This window comes from Dioscorea cayenensis, chromosome 10 (genome assembly GCF_009730915.1).
Source record: "Dioscorea cayenensis subsp. rotundata cultivar TDr96_F1 chromosome 10, TDr96_F1_v2_PseudoChromosome.rev07_lg8_w22 25.fasta, whole genome shotgun sequence".
NCBI lineage: Eukaryota > Viridiplantae > Streptophyta > Magnoliopsida > Dioscoreales > Dioscoreaceae > Dioscorea > Dioscorea cayenensis.
The window spans coordinates 1,427,221-1,440,244 of record NC_052480.1 but is presented as its reverse complement, the minus strand read 5'-3'; the positions used below and the strand labels follow the sequence as shown (position 1 = coordinate 1,440,244).

Sequence of the window (13,024 nt, the reverse complement as noted above, 5' to 3'; positions counted from 1 at the left end):
ATCAGATCAAAGCGCTTATGCTTATCTGAGATAAGGATCCGTTAGAGTATTTTTTCAAAATACTTTATCGCTTACTGCTAAAATATGCTACGAAAGCTTAGCATATACTATCCTTTACTCGCTATATTTATTTTTTAAAAACATTTCCACTCAAAAAATCGTTTTCAGATGACATACATCGCTTATACTCATTTCTAAAAAGCTTTCGAATTCAAAAGCTTTTATATCATATCATAAATAATTATATTATTAATCTTTTTAACTTTATTACTTTAGCTAAATAAATGCTTAAATATTATCAGAAAGTCAAAAATAGAAATTAGAAATGACAATACTTTTTAATGAAATAAAAAAATATAATATAAAGAAATCTCTTTACACTTTATCCAATATCTTAAATCAAACAAAACCATTTAAATTATTTAAAAATAATAATAAAATTAACAACTGATTCATAAAGTAAAACAGCTTCATAATAATAATAATTAAAAAAATTAAATTAAATTAAATTAAAACTAATCACCAAAATAAAATGGCATTGTAGTAATACTTTGAAGAATCATTCTAGACATTAATGTTTCACTAAAACCCATGCAAAAACCGATATTTAAAAATACCTGTCCATTATATGAAGATGAGCGATAAAAACCCCTTAAAGTTTAAATAAACAAAAAGTACAGGGGAAAAATAAGTAAACAAATCCTTTTTAAATAAAAAAATAATTATATAAAAACACTTTTTAGGGCGGAGAGGGATCGAGATAAGATCAAGCATTGGAGAGACTTCGATCTCGTCCTCTTCTTCTTGCTCTCTCGATCCTCCTCTCGGCTTTCTCCACCGCCATCGTAGCTCCAGAACTCTGCTCATGGAATCCGATGTCTTAATCTCCGTAGCTCGCTGGTGTTCTCATCTGTTCGATAGCATTTGATTTTTTTTTTCCGCTGTTTTTTAATCCTAGGGTTTGGATTTGAATGAATCGGCGTAGCTTAGAGTGATTCGGTCTTTGTTTTGGAGATGGCTTTGGGAAAGTTTCGATTGAGTGGGAGTTCTTTGTTGTTTGTAATTGTTTTGAGTCATTTGCTTGTGGAGTTGGCGAGGGGGAGAGTGATCTTGATCGGAAAGAACGTGGAGAAGAGCTTTGATGATGCTGATGCTAATTTCAGTAAGATCTGCAACTCTTTTTAGCAATCTCTATTTTATTTAGTTCAAATCTTGTGTTTTTTAAAGAAAAATAAAATTTTTCTTGGTTTTGCAAGATGATTTGTTGATTTTGTAGCACTTTTTAGTAATCTGAATTAATTCGGTTGCTTTTTTGACGTCTTTTTAGCTCCGGAAATAAAAGAATCAGGTGAAAATGGGGTTTTGTATCTTGCTGAGCCGCGGAATGGATGTTCTTTATTAAGAAGCAGAGCGATCGAAGGTTCAGAATCTTCATTTGTGTTGATTGTTAGAGGGGGATGCACATTTGATGAAAAAGTTAGGAGGGCACAAGAGGCTGGATTCAAAGCTGCTATTGTATATGATAATGAATACAGAGGTGCCTTGCTTTCAAGTATGTGAATCAAAGCCAATCCTTCTTAAATTTCTGTTTTTTCATTGCAATTTAGTCTTTTATTTTGTTTATAATCACCATTGAAGCATTTTGCTTGTCTTGTTGATTTGTTATTGATGTTAATAGGTATCTATGCTTATTGTTATAGGCTAAAGTTCATTCTTTCAATTTTAAAACTAACCAAACCTTGCCTCTTGTATTCTTAATATCATGCACAACATCTACCATAATGCCAATGCATGCAGTAAACTATTATGTGATCCAGTGGCAGGAAATCCAGAAGGCATCAACATACATGCCGTATTTGTGTCCAGAGTCTCGGGAGAGATATTGAAGAAATATGCGCATCGGAGAGAGTTGACAGTATGGCTTATCCCATCTGTTGAGAGCTCTGCATGGTCAGTCATGGCGATTTCTTTCATATTGCTGCTTGCTTTTCTTGTGGTGCTGGCTACATGTTTCTTTGTGAGGAGACAGCAAATTAGACGTGACCGGCGTAGAGCTTCTCGCATTCAAGAGTTCCATGGCATGAGCAGGCAATTGGTAAAAGCAATGCCCATTGTGGTATTTACAACAGTTTTGGAAGATAATTGCACCTCAAGAACTTGTGCTATCTGCCTGGAAGACTACAATCCGGGGGAGAAACTTCGGGTGCTTCCGTGTCAACACAGTATGTCTCCTTACTTAACATGACTGTCAATATATATTTCTTTAGGGCAATGCTGGTTCCTATTGCTGGTTTATTTAGAAAATGGCTTAAGAGTATATCCTGTCTTTCTTAATTTATAAATACCTTCCTTCCACAGTAACAAGGTTAGTAGCTCTTAGTATGAAATGTTTGAATATTTCCTCATCTTATGCGAAACAAGTTTTGTTGGTTCTGGCTGAAAATATAATCTGAGCATGTAAAGAAGCCTCCAAGTGGTATTGTACATTATCAAGACAAAAAATGTCTGAGTATATAGAATCAATTCCACAGTAAGGAAAGAATACCGAAACTAATGGGAATGTTATTCATCTTTCCTCACATAAATGGTTGTTCATTAATGAGATCCATATCACAAAATGAGTACGATAGGATTGATCGTTTGTGCAGAAGTTTCTCATTATGAATAGGTGGATTCCAGGTCCAAAAATGTTCTCTCTTTTAAGGTTAGATTACCATTGATTAACTTGACTGTTATCTCCAGACCAATGATTTAACCATTCTTTTTTATTTATGATATTGTGATCCTGTTTCTGAAGATAGACCTCTGATGATATTTTTAATCTTGACACATCAGTAAACATGATGGCATTCCCCATTGCTTCTCTATGATTGTTATTTTTGATGGCCATGGCATAAATTCTGCTTTTGTTGACAAGTTGTTTCTATGCTAAATCAAACATTTTCAGAGTTCCATGCATCCTGTGTCGATTCCTGGCTGACAACTTGGAGAACATTTTGCCCTGTGTGCAAGCAAGACGCAAGATTGAGCACATCAATTTCTCCAGCGTCTGAGCGCACTCCTTTACTGCCGAACAATGCATCATCACCACATTCCTCATTTAGATTACCATCAATCAATGCGTCGTTAGCAGAATTTCCGCGCATCCAAGTTGATGCAGGTCCTACTTCATCAGCAACAACTTCTTGGTTTTGTTCCCTCTACAGCAACTCACAAATTCCCAGCCTAAGTGGATCAAATAACAGTTTGCCTTATATAAGCAGAAGCTCAACCGATCTCAGTCGCATTTTATTCCAGAGATCTAACTTGTGTTATCCCTCCGCTCCACATCCGCATGGGCTCGCCGTTACTTCTCTCAATCCAAGGCTAACATCTTCTCTCTATATTCCGAGTTCAAGTAATGTTTCTTCATGGTATTCTGTTGAACCATCTAGTCAGCAGCCGCTTCTTCGCTACTGCAGTGAACCAGGGGCCAGTTTCTTCGCGCAATCACTTCGAAGACATTGATCCATCATTTCTCCAGAGTGAAGGATTTGCACCCTTTTTTTCTAGTTCATGATAAAGTCCTGGTTCTTTGATTGAAACCATGAGACATGCCTGAGTTATTGTATGAGTTCTCCCACTGTAAATATGGTTTGCTTGTTATTTCTAGTTTTTTGTTTTCCTAATTTTATTGTTATTATGTTACTGTTGTGTTTGTTGTTTATTTAAGGATGTGTTTCTTTTAACCAGATTTTCTTGTGTTATTTGATGGAGAAATTGCTAGTGAATAGAATGTATATATGGTGCTCTGTTGTTGTTCATAAATAATTTTGCATTTATATTAAATAAGAATATTTAATGGGTTTTTCTGCTATGAAACCTGAGTGATACATCTATAGTGTGTGTGCGTGTGTTTTTTTTTTTTATTACTAATCAATTATATAATTATCAAAATATATCTTATTACTAGAAAAATCCTGACACGTACGCTTTTAATAGTCCATAATAATTAAGCTTGTGATTCAAAAATCAAATAGAAAAAAAATTGTATTTAGAGAAGTATAAGTAGGGCTAATTTGATCATTTACATATAAAAAATGTTTTTTTTAATGAATTATGAACAAGTCTCATGTCAGGACATGCATAGCTGACTGTCAACAAACTTGTGCCCTTGTCTCTGCATAAGTTGATGTTTTAACCCATTTTTTTAGGACACAAACATCCTACACATGACCCCGTGTTACTAATAGACTAATAGATTGTTGGCAATATGTTTGTTTGTTTGATAAATATGGGATAAGCTCCCCTTGTCTAAGAGAAGTCAAAGGTTTACACAGACATAGAATTAATACCTCTATCCACTGTGTTCTCATCCCGCAGAATTGATCTCTCACCAACTGCAAAGGACCTCACGAAAGACTTAAGTGCCAATTGACTCAAAGATCATTGGCATATTAAAAAGTCGACAAACACTTGCCTCTATAATACTTAATTGTGAATTGTGACGTCACTTGTGAATTAATCTTTGCAATAAGAATGTGACTATATTAAATACAAAAATCAAAAGTGAAATTGTAGCTACATAACTATTGATCAGCACCTAAATCTCTCAGTGTATGTCCTTGGGCAACCAATGGCCAAGCCTTTAAAGTTGCATAGTGGCCACTAGTACAATTGTGTTGTGTGCTTGTGTTTGGAGATACAGTGTGATCAACAATGACTTCAATGGAATCCAATTGACAATTTGTTAGTTGAGCCATTCATCACTTGTCCCCACCTGCCCTTCTCTCTCTCTCTCTCTCTCTCTCTCTCTCGGGCTATTATACTTTTATATTAATAATAATTATTATTATAGTTAATGGCATTATTATTATTTTGTTAATTAAAATAAAATAAATTATGTTTATTTTTGGACCAATTAACATAAAATTGTGAGATAAAATATAAATTTTTTTCTCACTTGGGTGACCATGTATTACTAGTAATGCTATAATTTTTTTTTATTCCTTTTATGATAAGCTATAAATTTTATATCACATAAAAATAAGTTATATTTATTTGCTAAATGACCTAATCTATTTTTTTAATTTTTTTTAATTAAAAAAAGGGTAAAAAAGGAAAACTTGGGTGGCTTTGTCTTTGTATATACTTATCTTGCTAGTGCGGGCCAAAGAGATCTTTCATGGGACCAGAGTCAAACCTACACATGATCCATTGTACGGATAAAATGAGATTAAAAAAAAATAGAGAAAAGGGCAAAAAGATGGAAAAAGTGAAATAAAAGGGAATAAAAATAAGTGGAGTTATACATGATGGCCACAACCCACACATTACCCATCTATTTTTTATCCATGATTTATATATGTATATATACATAACTAATATATTTTGGCTATATTTAGTTATTATATACTTTATGAAAAATTAGTGAGTATTATTTTTTATTTATATCTCTGACGGGAAAACTAATTTTATATAATAAAAATATTAAAATATCATCAACGACCATTTAATCTATTGACATTAAATTTTTGCATAAGTTATTCGTATTGACTGTGAAAGTAAATTTAACATTTCAATTTGTGCAAGATGAGGAGTGCAATGTGAGATAGTGAGAGTATAAGAAGAGTTTAAGTTCGCACTACCTAGGTGTATCCGCCGGAAATTTATCAACATTCATAATATATATATATATATATATTAAAATATACTCATTTAACAAAATATTGTTATATTAATTTAATGTTATTTTTAACCTTATTTAGTAATTTTTCAATGTTAATTTCACTAATTAATATCCTAAAAATGATTTATAAATAACAACTGTTCTTATCATTTTCAAAGCTTCTGTTCACTTTTAGGCATTTATTAAGATGCAGAAGTTTGTTGGTCCCTGAAAACTATGCCTCAATTTGTGTGATATAAATAAATACTGTTTAATTTATTAATGGGGGCTCCCAAGTCTCAACCATATTAAAAAAATAAAAATTATATATATAAATAATTATCATATATAGGAGTACTATATTATATTTGGATCTATGACAATTTCAGTGCTTTTTAAATTGGTACTTACCTGAAAAATTAATTTAAAACATAGAAACATTTATAATTCCTTATCAAAATTATTTCAACATAATTTGAAATTTCTTCTAAAATAAAATTTTCCCATATATAAACAAAGGTGATGATCTTTTTAACCATTTTTTGGATATCAACATCTACATTTCCAAATAATCTAATTATTTATGTCCATATAAAACATTCCCATTTTTCATGAGGGTAAAAAAATGTAATTTCATAAAATTTGGAGTATATATGTAAGAAAAATTTTTAAAGATTACATCAACCCAAAAATCCGACCAAAAAAAGGAACCAACCAATAAAAAAAAATAATAAAAATAGTAAGAAATCCATGCATTTATAATGACACTCATACGCTCCCCAACCTCGCACTCTCTTCTTCACAGCTAAAAACTCTCTCCCAATGCTCGCGTCTCGCCGGAGCTCCGCCTTCGCCGCCGGCGTCTCCGTTGCCGATGCCCTTTAGGGTGACAATGAGACCCCCATCCTTCATCTCCATGCTCATCTCCACGGCAGCGCCTTCGCAAGGGCTCTGGCGGGCCACCAAGCCCTCGTCGGCTCATGGTCGCCATCGTGTCGGCGGCTCTGAGAAGGAAGGGTGTTCTTCTCATTGTTCCTATGATCTATGCGGTGGCTACGGTGGGTCTCTTAGGGCTCTGGGATCTTGAGTCTGTGCGTGTCGGTGTGGCCGTCTTTCGAAGGTCCCCGCCGGGAGCCGTTTATAGAAGCCCTCAGGTTTTCAAGAAGCTCTGGCCTTCAATCCTCGCTGATGTTAATCACTCCAATGCTGTAAGTTTTTGAGGAATTTTTGTCTAGTTTTTTTAGTTCGAATTTAAAATTTTTAGCAATTGGATCTAATTTGGTTTGAATTTGAAATTCGAATTTTTAATCTCTGTTTAATTTTTCGCTTGGTATGCGTGTTTAATGGTGGTGAGTTCTAAAACTCAAGAGTCCTTAGGTTTTTTGAGATTTTCTTTTTGTTTTAACTCAAAAGTTTGCACTTTTATCTTTTGATTAAGGTGTTTTTAGTTGTTTTTATGAGAGTTTATGTTCTTTTTTGAAATAAAAAGTTTTCTCTTTTGGTTGGAGCTTGACAGTGGGTAAAGTTATGGATTCATGCTGGTTCTGTTTGAATGTGAGATTTTTGAGAGTTGTCCTGTGAATTGATGGGTGGGAAGATAAGGTGGTTGCAAGTGGATAGGGATGCCAAAATTTGAATTTTGGTTACTTACTTTCCTCTTTGAAATTTGTGAATTTGTGAATTTAGTAATCTGGTATTATTTGTATGTAACTATATAACTATAATTATAAATGAAGAGTGAGGGTTTGTTAATGTTATTGTTTTTTGTTTTAGTTTTTTTATGGTAGTAACTGGCATCTTGACATAATATAAACATCATAAATGCAAATTTAAAATACAAGAAAAGGCACTTTTCATGAATTCTTTAGAGTGATTGACTCACTTCTATAAAATATTGCAAGTGTAATTTGTAGGTGGCTTCTAATGCATTGTAGTGGGTTACCATTGTCCTGTTTGCTGCAGTTGCAATGTTTTGCTTGTTGTGCAATTGGCAAACTAATGCAATGGTGGTAGTGATTATTGCCAGTTCTGGTTACTCATCCTTGGCTAGCCTTAGTTTCTCAAATAAGCTTGTCAACTGACTCTGCTTACATTTTTACTGAAGTTCATAAAGAGCTGAACTTAAGTGTTTGATTCAAACCATATACACAAATGAAGGAATGGGAATTTATCCTTTGATGCCATTCCATTTCAATGATCTTTTGGCAGTTTGGAATTTATGGTCAAGCACCATGCTTGACTGTGAGATGTGGTTCAGCTGGGTCTTGGAACAGTCTTGTTCCTTTAGTGTGGAGTGACGGGAAGCATTTGGGTTATGAATGCTAATATCTTTTGTAAAGTGTTTGGACATAAGCATATCCTTTGTGAGTTTGTTTCTTTTGCTATCCCTCTGAGAGCATCTTTTTTCTTATCTGTTTTTTGGATGGATTGGAGGCCAAAGAAGGAACTATGAATTTAAAGGAATCTGGTTCTTTCAGCTGTTTCTTGATAGCCTATGAATGTGTCAATGATGCTCTCCCTTTCGTCAGTTAGAAATAATTTAATCTTACTGTCTTTTGATCGATATATATATATATATACATATATAAAGTTGTTTTGGAATTGTGCAGTTGATGACAGCTTGGCATTCAAACTCAAGTCAGAGATGGAACCATTGCATTAGCAAGAGCAACCCTGAAACAGGTTGGATTTAATTCTCTGTTTTAGTTTTTGAAACTTGATTAAATAGAGCATCTAGACTTTAATTTACTGCCTGAGTTTTAAACCGTGTGTTAAATTAATATATTCAAACAAAAGAAATTAGTGAGTTAAATATGGTCTTTTGATGCAATCTTCCATGGTTTGAAAGAGCTTTGAGCATTTTAGCTTATTGTCTTTAGTGTTAGATTTAGTAGGATGATGATAGCTAACAAATAGCTTCAAAGGCAGACATTAATAATCTCTTGATGTTTCACCCTCCTTAAAATCTTCAAATTTTTAATTTTATTTTTTTAACAGTGTTGAACTGGTCCTTTCATGATATTTTTTGGAAGTAACTGTGTTTCCTTTTCTTTACATTCAGAATTGCCAAAATCAAATGGTTTTCTGATTATTGAAGCAAATGGTGGCTTAAATCAACAACGCCTATCCGTAAGTTCCAAAGCACTTTGTAAACTTTTTCCTCTCTAAAGGGGCAAAAGTCTCCATCTAATTAAATACTTTTGTCAGCTATTTATTTTTCTTTTGAATTAGTGGAACAGACGCCTATAAATCTTATTACTACTACCCTGTTTGTTACTGTTCTTTGCTACTCTGTTTGGTCTGATTTCATATTAGTTCAGCACAGATATGTGATGCGGTGGCTGTGGCCGGCTTACTAAATGCAACTCTGGTCATACCCATGTTTCATTTGAACAGTGTTTGGCGTGATTCCAGGTTAACTTCTAGCACCATTCTCTTTTGTTCATCTCCAGACACACATGATCATAACCATTTTTCATGCCTTGCCTTTTCAACAATTTGTGTAGAGAATATTTGTTTCCTCTCTAATGTTATATAGTAATGTTCATCTCAGCAAGTTTGGTGACATTTTCGATGAAGAGTACTTCATCAAGACCCTGAGAAATCATGTAAGAGTGGTGAAGGAACTCCCGGAAGATATTCTGCAACGGTTCGACAATAATACCAGCAACATAATCAACATGAGAGCGAAGGCCTTATCATCTAAGACCTACTACCTTCGAAAAGGTTCTTCCAAAATTGCTGGAATTGGGGTATTTCTTTTTCAGAGTTTTGTTATTTCACTTTCATCGATGTTTAGGAGATATCATTTCACATTCATTTCTTTATAATATGAACATGTTGCAGGGCTGTGCGCATTGCACCTTTCTCAAATAGATTGGCACTCTCAGTTCCATCCAATGTTCAGAGACTGAGATGCTTGGCTAATTATGAAGCATTGCAGTTTTCTGAACCTATAAGAGGTCTTGCCGAGAATATGGTTAATAGGATGGTGAAGAATAGTTCCCACAGTGGCGGAAAAGTATGTATCAATCCATCTGCGTTTTTGAAGAGGTGCTTCTATTTCATTCGATATATATATATATAAATATAACATTGTGCAAGGCTACTTTTGCTTCAACATCTTGCAAATTTATTTCCTGTATATGTTACAGGATATGGTTGCATTTTCTTGTTGTACTTATGATGGTGGCATGGAGGAGAAGCATGAGATGGATAAAGCTCGAGAAAGGAGTTGGAGGGGAAAATTTAGAAGACGAGGCCGAATAATAAGCCCCGAGGCAAACAGAATAGGCGGAAAATGCCCTCTAACTCCACTCGAGGTTCGTCTCTTGAATTCACCACATCTATCGTAGGTCTTCTTACTTGCAGTTCATATACAACTATAAATCAATGCCATCCTTACTCTAACGGATGTCAAAATCTATTAGGTGAAGTGATAAGGCAATGGTTTTGTCGTCTTTTGATCATACTTTCATCTATTTAGTTTTTGGGCATTCAAGCGTAAATTGAAGGCTTATGTTTAGCCTATAATTTCCAGGTTGGAATGATGCTCAGAGGCATGGGATTTGGTAACTCCACTCCAATTTATGTTGCTTCTGGTAAAAATATACAATGCAGAAAAATACATGGCACCTCTCCGACAGTTATTCCCATTGTTAGAGACAAAGGAAACCATAGCTTCAGCCGATGAACTCGCACCATTCAAGGTATTAATCTCTTACTAAGGCGATCATATCATATCAGATCATATCGAAATCGAAATTCTAATGACACTTTGCCTAATGATTAATGATGCAGGGTCATTCATCTCGGCTAGCTGCCCTCGATTACACAGTCTGTTTACACAGTGAAGTATTCGTCACAACTCAAGGTGGCAATTTCCCGCACTTCCTCACAGGCCATCGACGATACCTCAACGGAGGACATTCCAAGACAATAAAACCCGACAAGCGGAGTTTAGTTCTATCATTCGACAACCCGAAAATCAGGTCACATTTCCTACTTCCTTTTACTAATTCTTGTCGATGTATCTTACAATGCGCGTCATTGCAGATGGAACAAGTTCAAGCAAAACATGCTGGAAATGCTCCATCAAAGTGATTCCACCGGCATTGTTCTAAGAAAACAAAATTCATCTGTCTACACATTCCCTATACCAGACTGTATGTGCCAACAAGAAGCTGAAACTTAAACAGATGGTACAACTAAAAGTCTACAACATATATACATTTCAATACATACAAAGATTTCTCATGTTTTTTCATACTTGCAATTGTTTATAATTCCCTCAAGTTCTTACCCAAATCCATTGTATCTCTAATTAGTTACTACTAATTTAGGATTGGGATCACTTATAAAAAAATAATAATAGAAAATTTTAGGGGGTTTTATGTGAATACTGTAAGATTGATAAACAAAAATGAATCGAAATTCAAATGTTATAAAACTCGCCGAGATTTTTACAACGAGATCGAAGAGAGAGCAAGCGCTTCAAAGGATCTCTGAAGCTCCGGATCGATCATCGGCGCAGTCGAAGACGGAGACGACGAGGCCGAGCTGGTCGTCGAGATACCGATCCAGTAGTCCTACGCCGGCCATCCCCTCCTCGCACCGCCTCACGTCTTCTCCGCGGAGCACTACCACCGTTGGGCTCTGCTTCTCGTGCCGCCTCAATCGCGCGCAGACGAAGGCGATACAGAGGATGGGGAAGGAGAAGCAGATGAGAGGGAGGATGATCGGTGATAGCGTGATTAGGGCTATCGCCGCCACCGCCCTTGCCCGCCGACCTTGGCAGATCGGCGGGTGATCTTCCATGCCATAACCTCCAGGTACTCAATCTCTCAATCTCTCTCTCTGTCTCTGCTCTTTGCTTCCCTTGTCTGCCACTCCATTGATTGGAATATACATAATAAAATATATAAAGTGGGCCGTTTTTTTTAGTGAAAAAAAACCAGAAATGGTGATACATCATAGTGGGTGAGACAGTTTGATATATGATGCCAACGGCTTCTTAGATGTTGGTTGCGAAGAATTTAATAAGGTGGTCAGATCTGATCCGGGTATTGATCCGGTCAAATATAAAGATCAGGGTTGATGGATTTGATCAGATCGAATCGGGTTGTACTTGGATCAATAATAAAATATTATATATATATATATAATAATTATTAATAATGATAAAAATAATATAATCTATATTTTAATAATTAAAAAACACAATTAAATAAAAATGATTATGTAAAATTTTAATTTATATATTTTCCTTAGTTTTTAAAATATCTGAAATATAAATTTAATACTTAAATTTTTAGTTTTATAAGATTTTAAAAAAATATAATTTTTTTTTAAAACAAATCTAATGATAATCCTCTCACCCTAGGCTTCATCGAGATTAAAAAAACAAAACAAAACAAAAATTAAAAATAAAAATATCATTTCCATTAGGACTCACAAAAAACAATGGATTCACACACACACATCTCTCTCTCTCTACTCTTTCTCTCTCTTCCTCCCGCCCACCAAAAGTTCCCTCATTTTTCTTTCTCCCTCAGCTCGTAGTTTTATTATTTGCTTACTTTTTTTTCCTCACTTTCTTTTCAACGTTGTGGTTTTGGGTGTCCATTAGACTCGACGGCCCGGATTTTTTGTGCGTTATTTCAAAGCGGGCAAAAAGGTATAATAGATCGACGTCCGGGTTTTTGACATTGAAATTTAATATGTTGTCCCAAAAAATGTTTATTTTAAGTTAAAATTTTGATAAATCTAAAAATTTATAAAAATAAAAATATCAATGTTTGTGGAGTTTGTAATTGTATTTCATTTTTGTGCGTAGCTCTAATTTTCCTTGCTGGGCAAAAATGGGAGCGGAGTGTTTGTCGTATCAAAAAAAAAGTTAGATTGTATAATCTCAAAATTATTAGATATAATGAGGGTGTTTTTATTATGAATTATATGGAAGAAAATTAGTAGATAAGTAGAGCTGCATTTAATGTGATAAAAAATTCATTATATTTTATGGACAACTTTAATTTCCTTTGTTGAGTAGTGTTTGTCGTATCTATACATACTATTAAAATAGATGTATAAAGTGTTTTGCTATATATCTACTTTCATAATATGTATAAATACGACAAATGCCACTCAACAAAAAAAAATTAAAGATGTGCATAAAATATAATAAATTTTTTTATCACATTAAATGCAGTTATGCCTATTTACATAAAAATTGAAATGTTGTAATTGTTCCAACACATCTAGTGGTGCTGGATTACTGTTTTTACTTGTTCTTCTACTTTTTATAGAATGTTGTAATTCTTTTTTTTAATAGAGGTGGTTTATCTTTTTTTTAAAAAAACTATATTATTATTGTATTTA

The 13,024-nt window shown here is 34.2% G+C and overlaps 2 protein-coding genes and 1 pseudogene across 3 annotated transcripts; 2 read left to right on the top strand and 1 right to left on the bottom strand.

Moving 5' to 3' along the window:
- Positions 1–751: 751 nt before the first annotated feature.
- LOC120270644 (receptor homology region, transmembrane domain- and RING domain-containing protein 6-like) lies at positions 752–3,687 on the top strand. 2 transcript variants are annotated; one of them, XM_039277701.1, is made up of 4 exons: positions 752–1,162; positions 1,328–1,552; positions 1,824–2,222; positions 2,948–3,687. In XM_039277701.1, the coding sequence occupies exons 1-4, from the start codon at positions 1,015–1,017 to the stop codon at positions 3,505–3,507; spliced, it is 1,332 nt and encodes a 443-aa protein (XP_039133635.1). In that variant the 5' UTR covers positions 752–1,014; the 3' UTR covers positions 3,508–3,687. The 2 variants fall into 2 exon arrangements, with proteins under 2 accessions (XP_039133635.1, XP_039133634.1); XM_039277700.1 differs by having other exon boundaries at positions 1,818–2,222.
- Positions 3,688–6,553: 2,866 nt separating this feature from the next.
- Positions 6,554–11,046, top strand: LOC120270559 (annotated as a pseudogene).
- A 61-nt stretch (positions 11,047–11,107) lies between these two features.
- On the bottom strand, positions 11,108–11,564 carry LOC120270558. The gene has a single exon (XM_039277597.1). The coding sequence runs from the start codon at positions 11,462–11,464 to the stop codon at positions 11,141–11,143; it is 324 nt and encodes a 107-aa protein (XP_039133531.1). The 5' UTR covers positions 11,465–11,564; the 3' UTR covers positions 11,108–11,140.
- Positions 11,565–13,024: the final 1,460 nt, after the last annotated feature.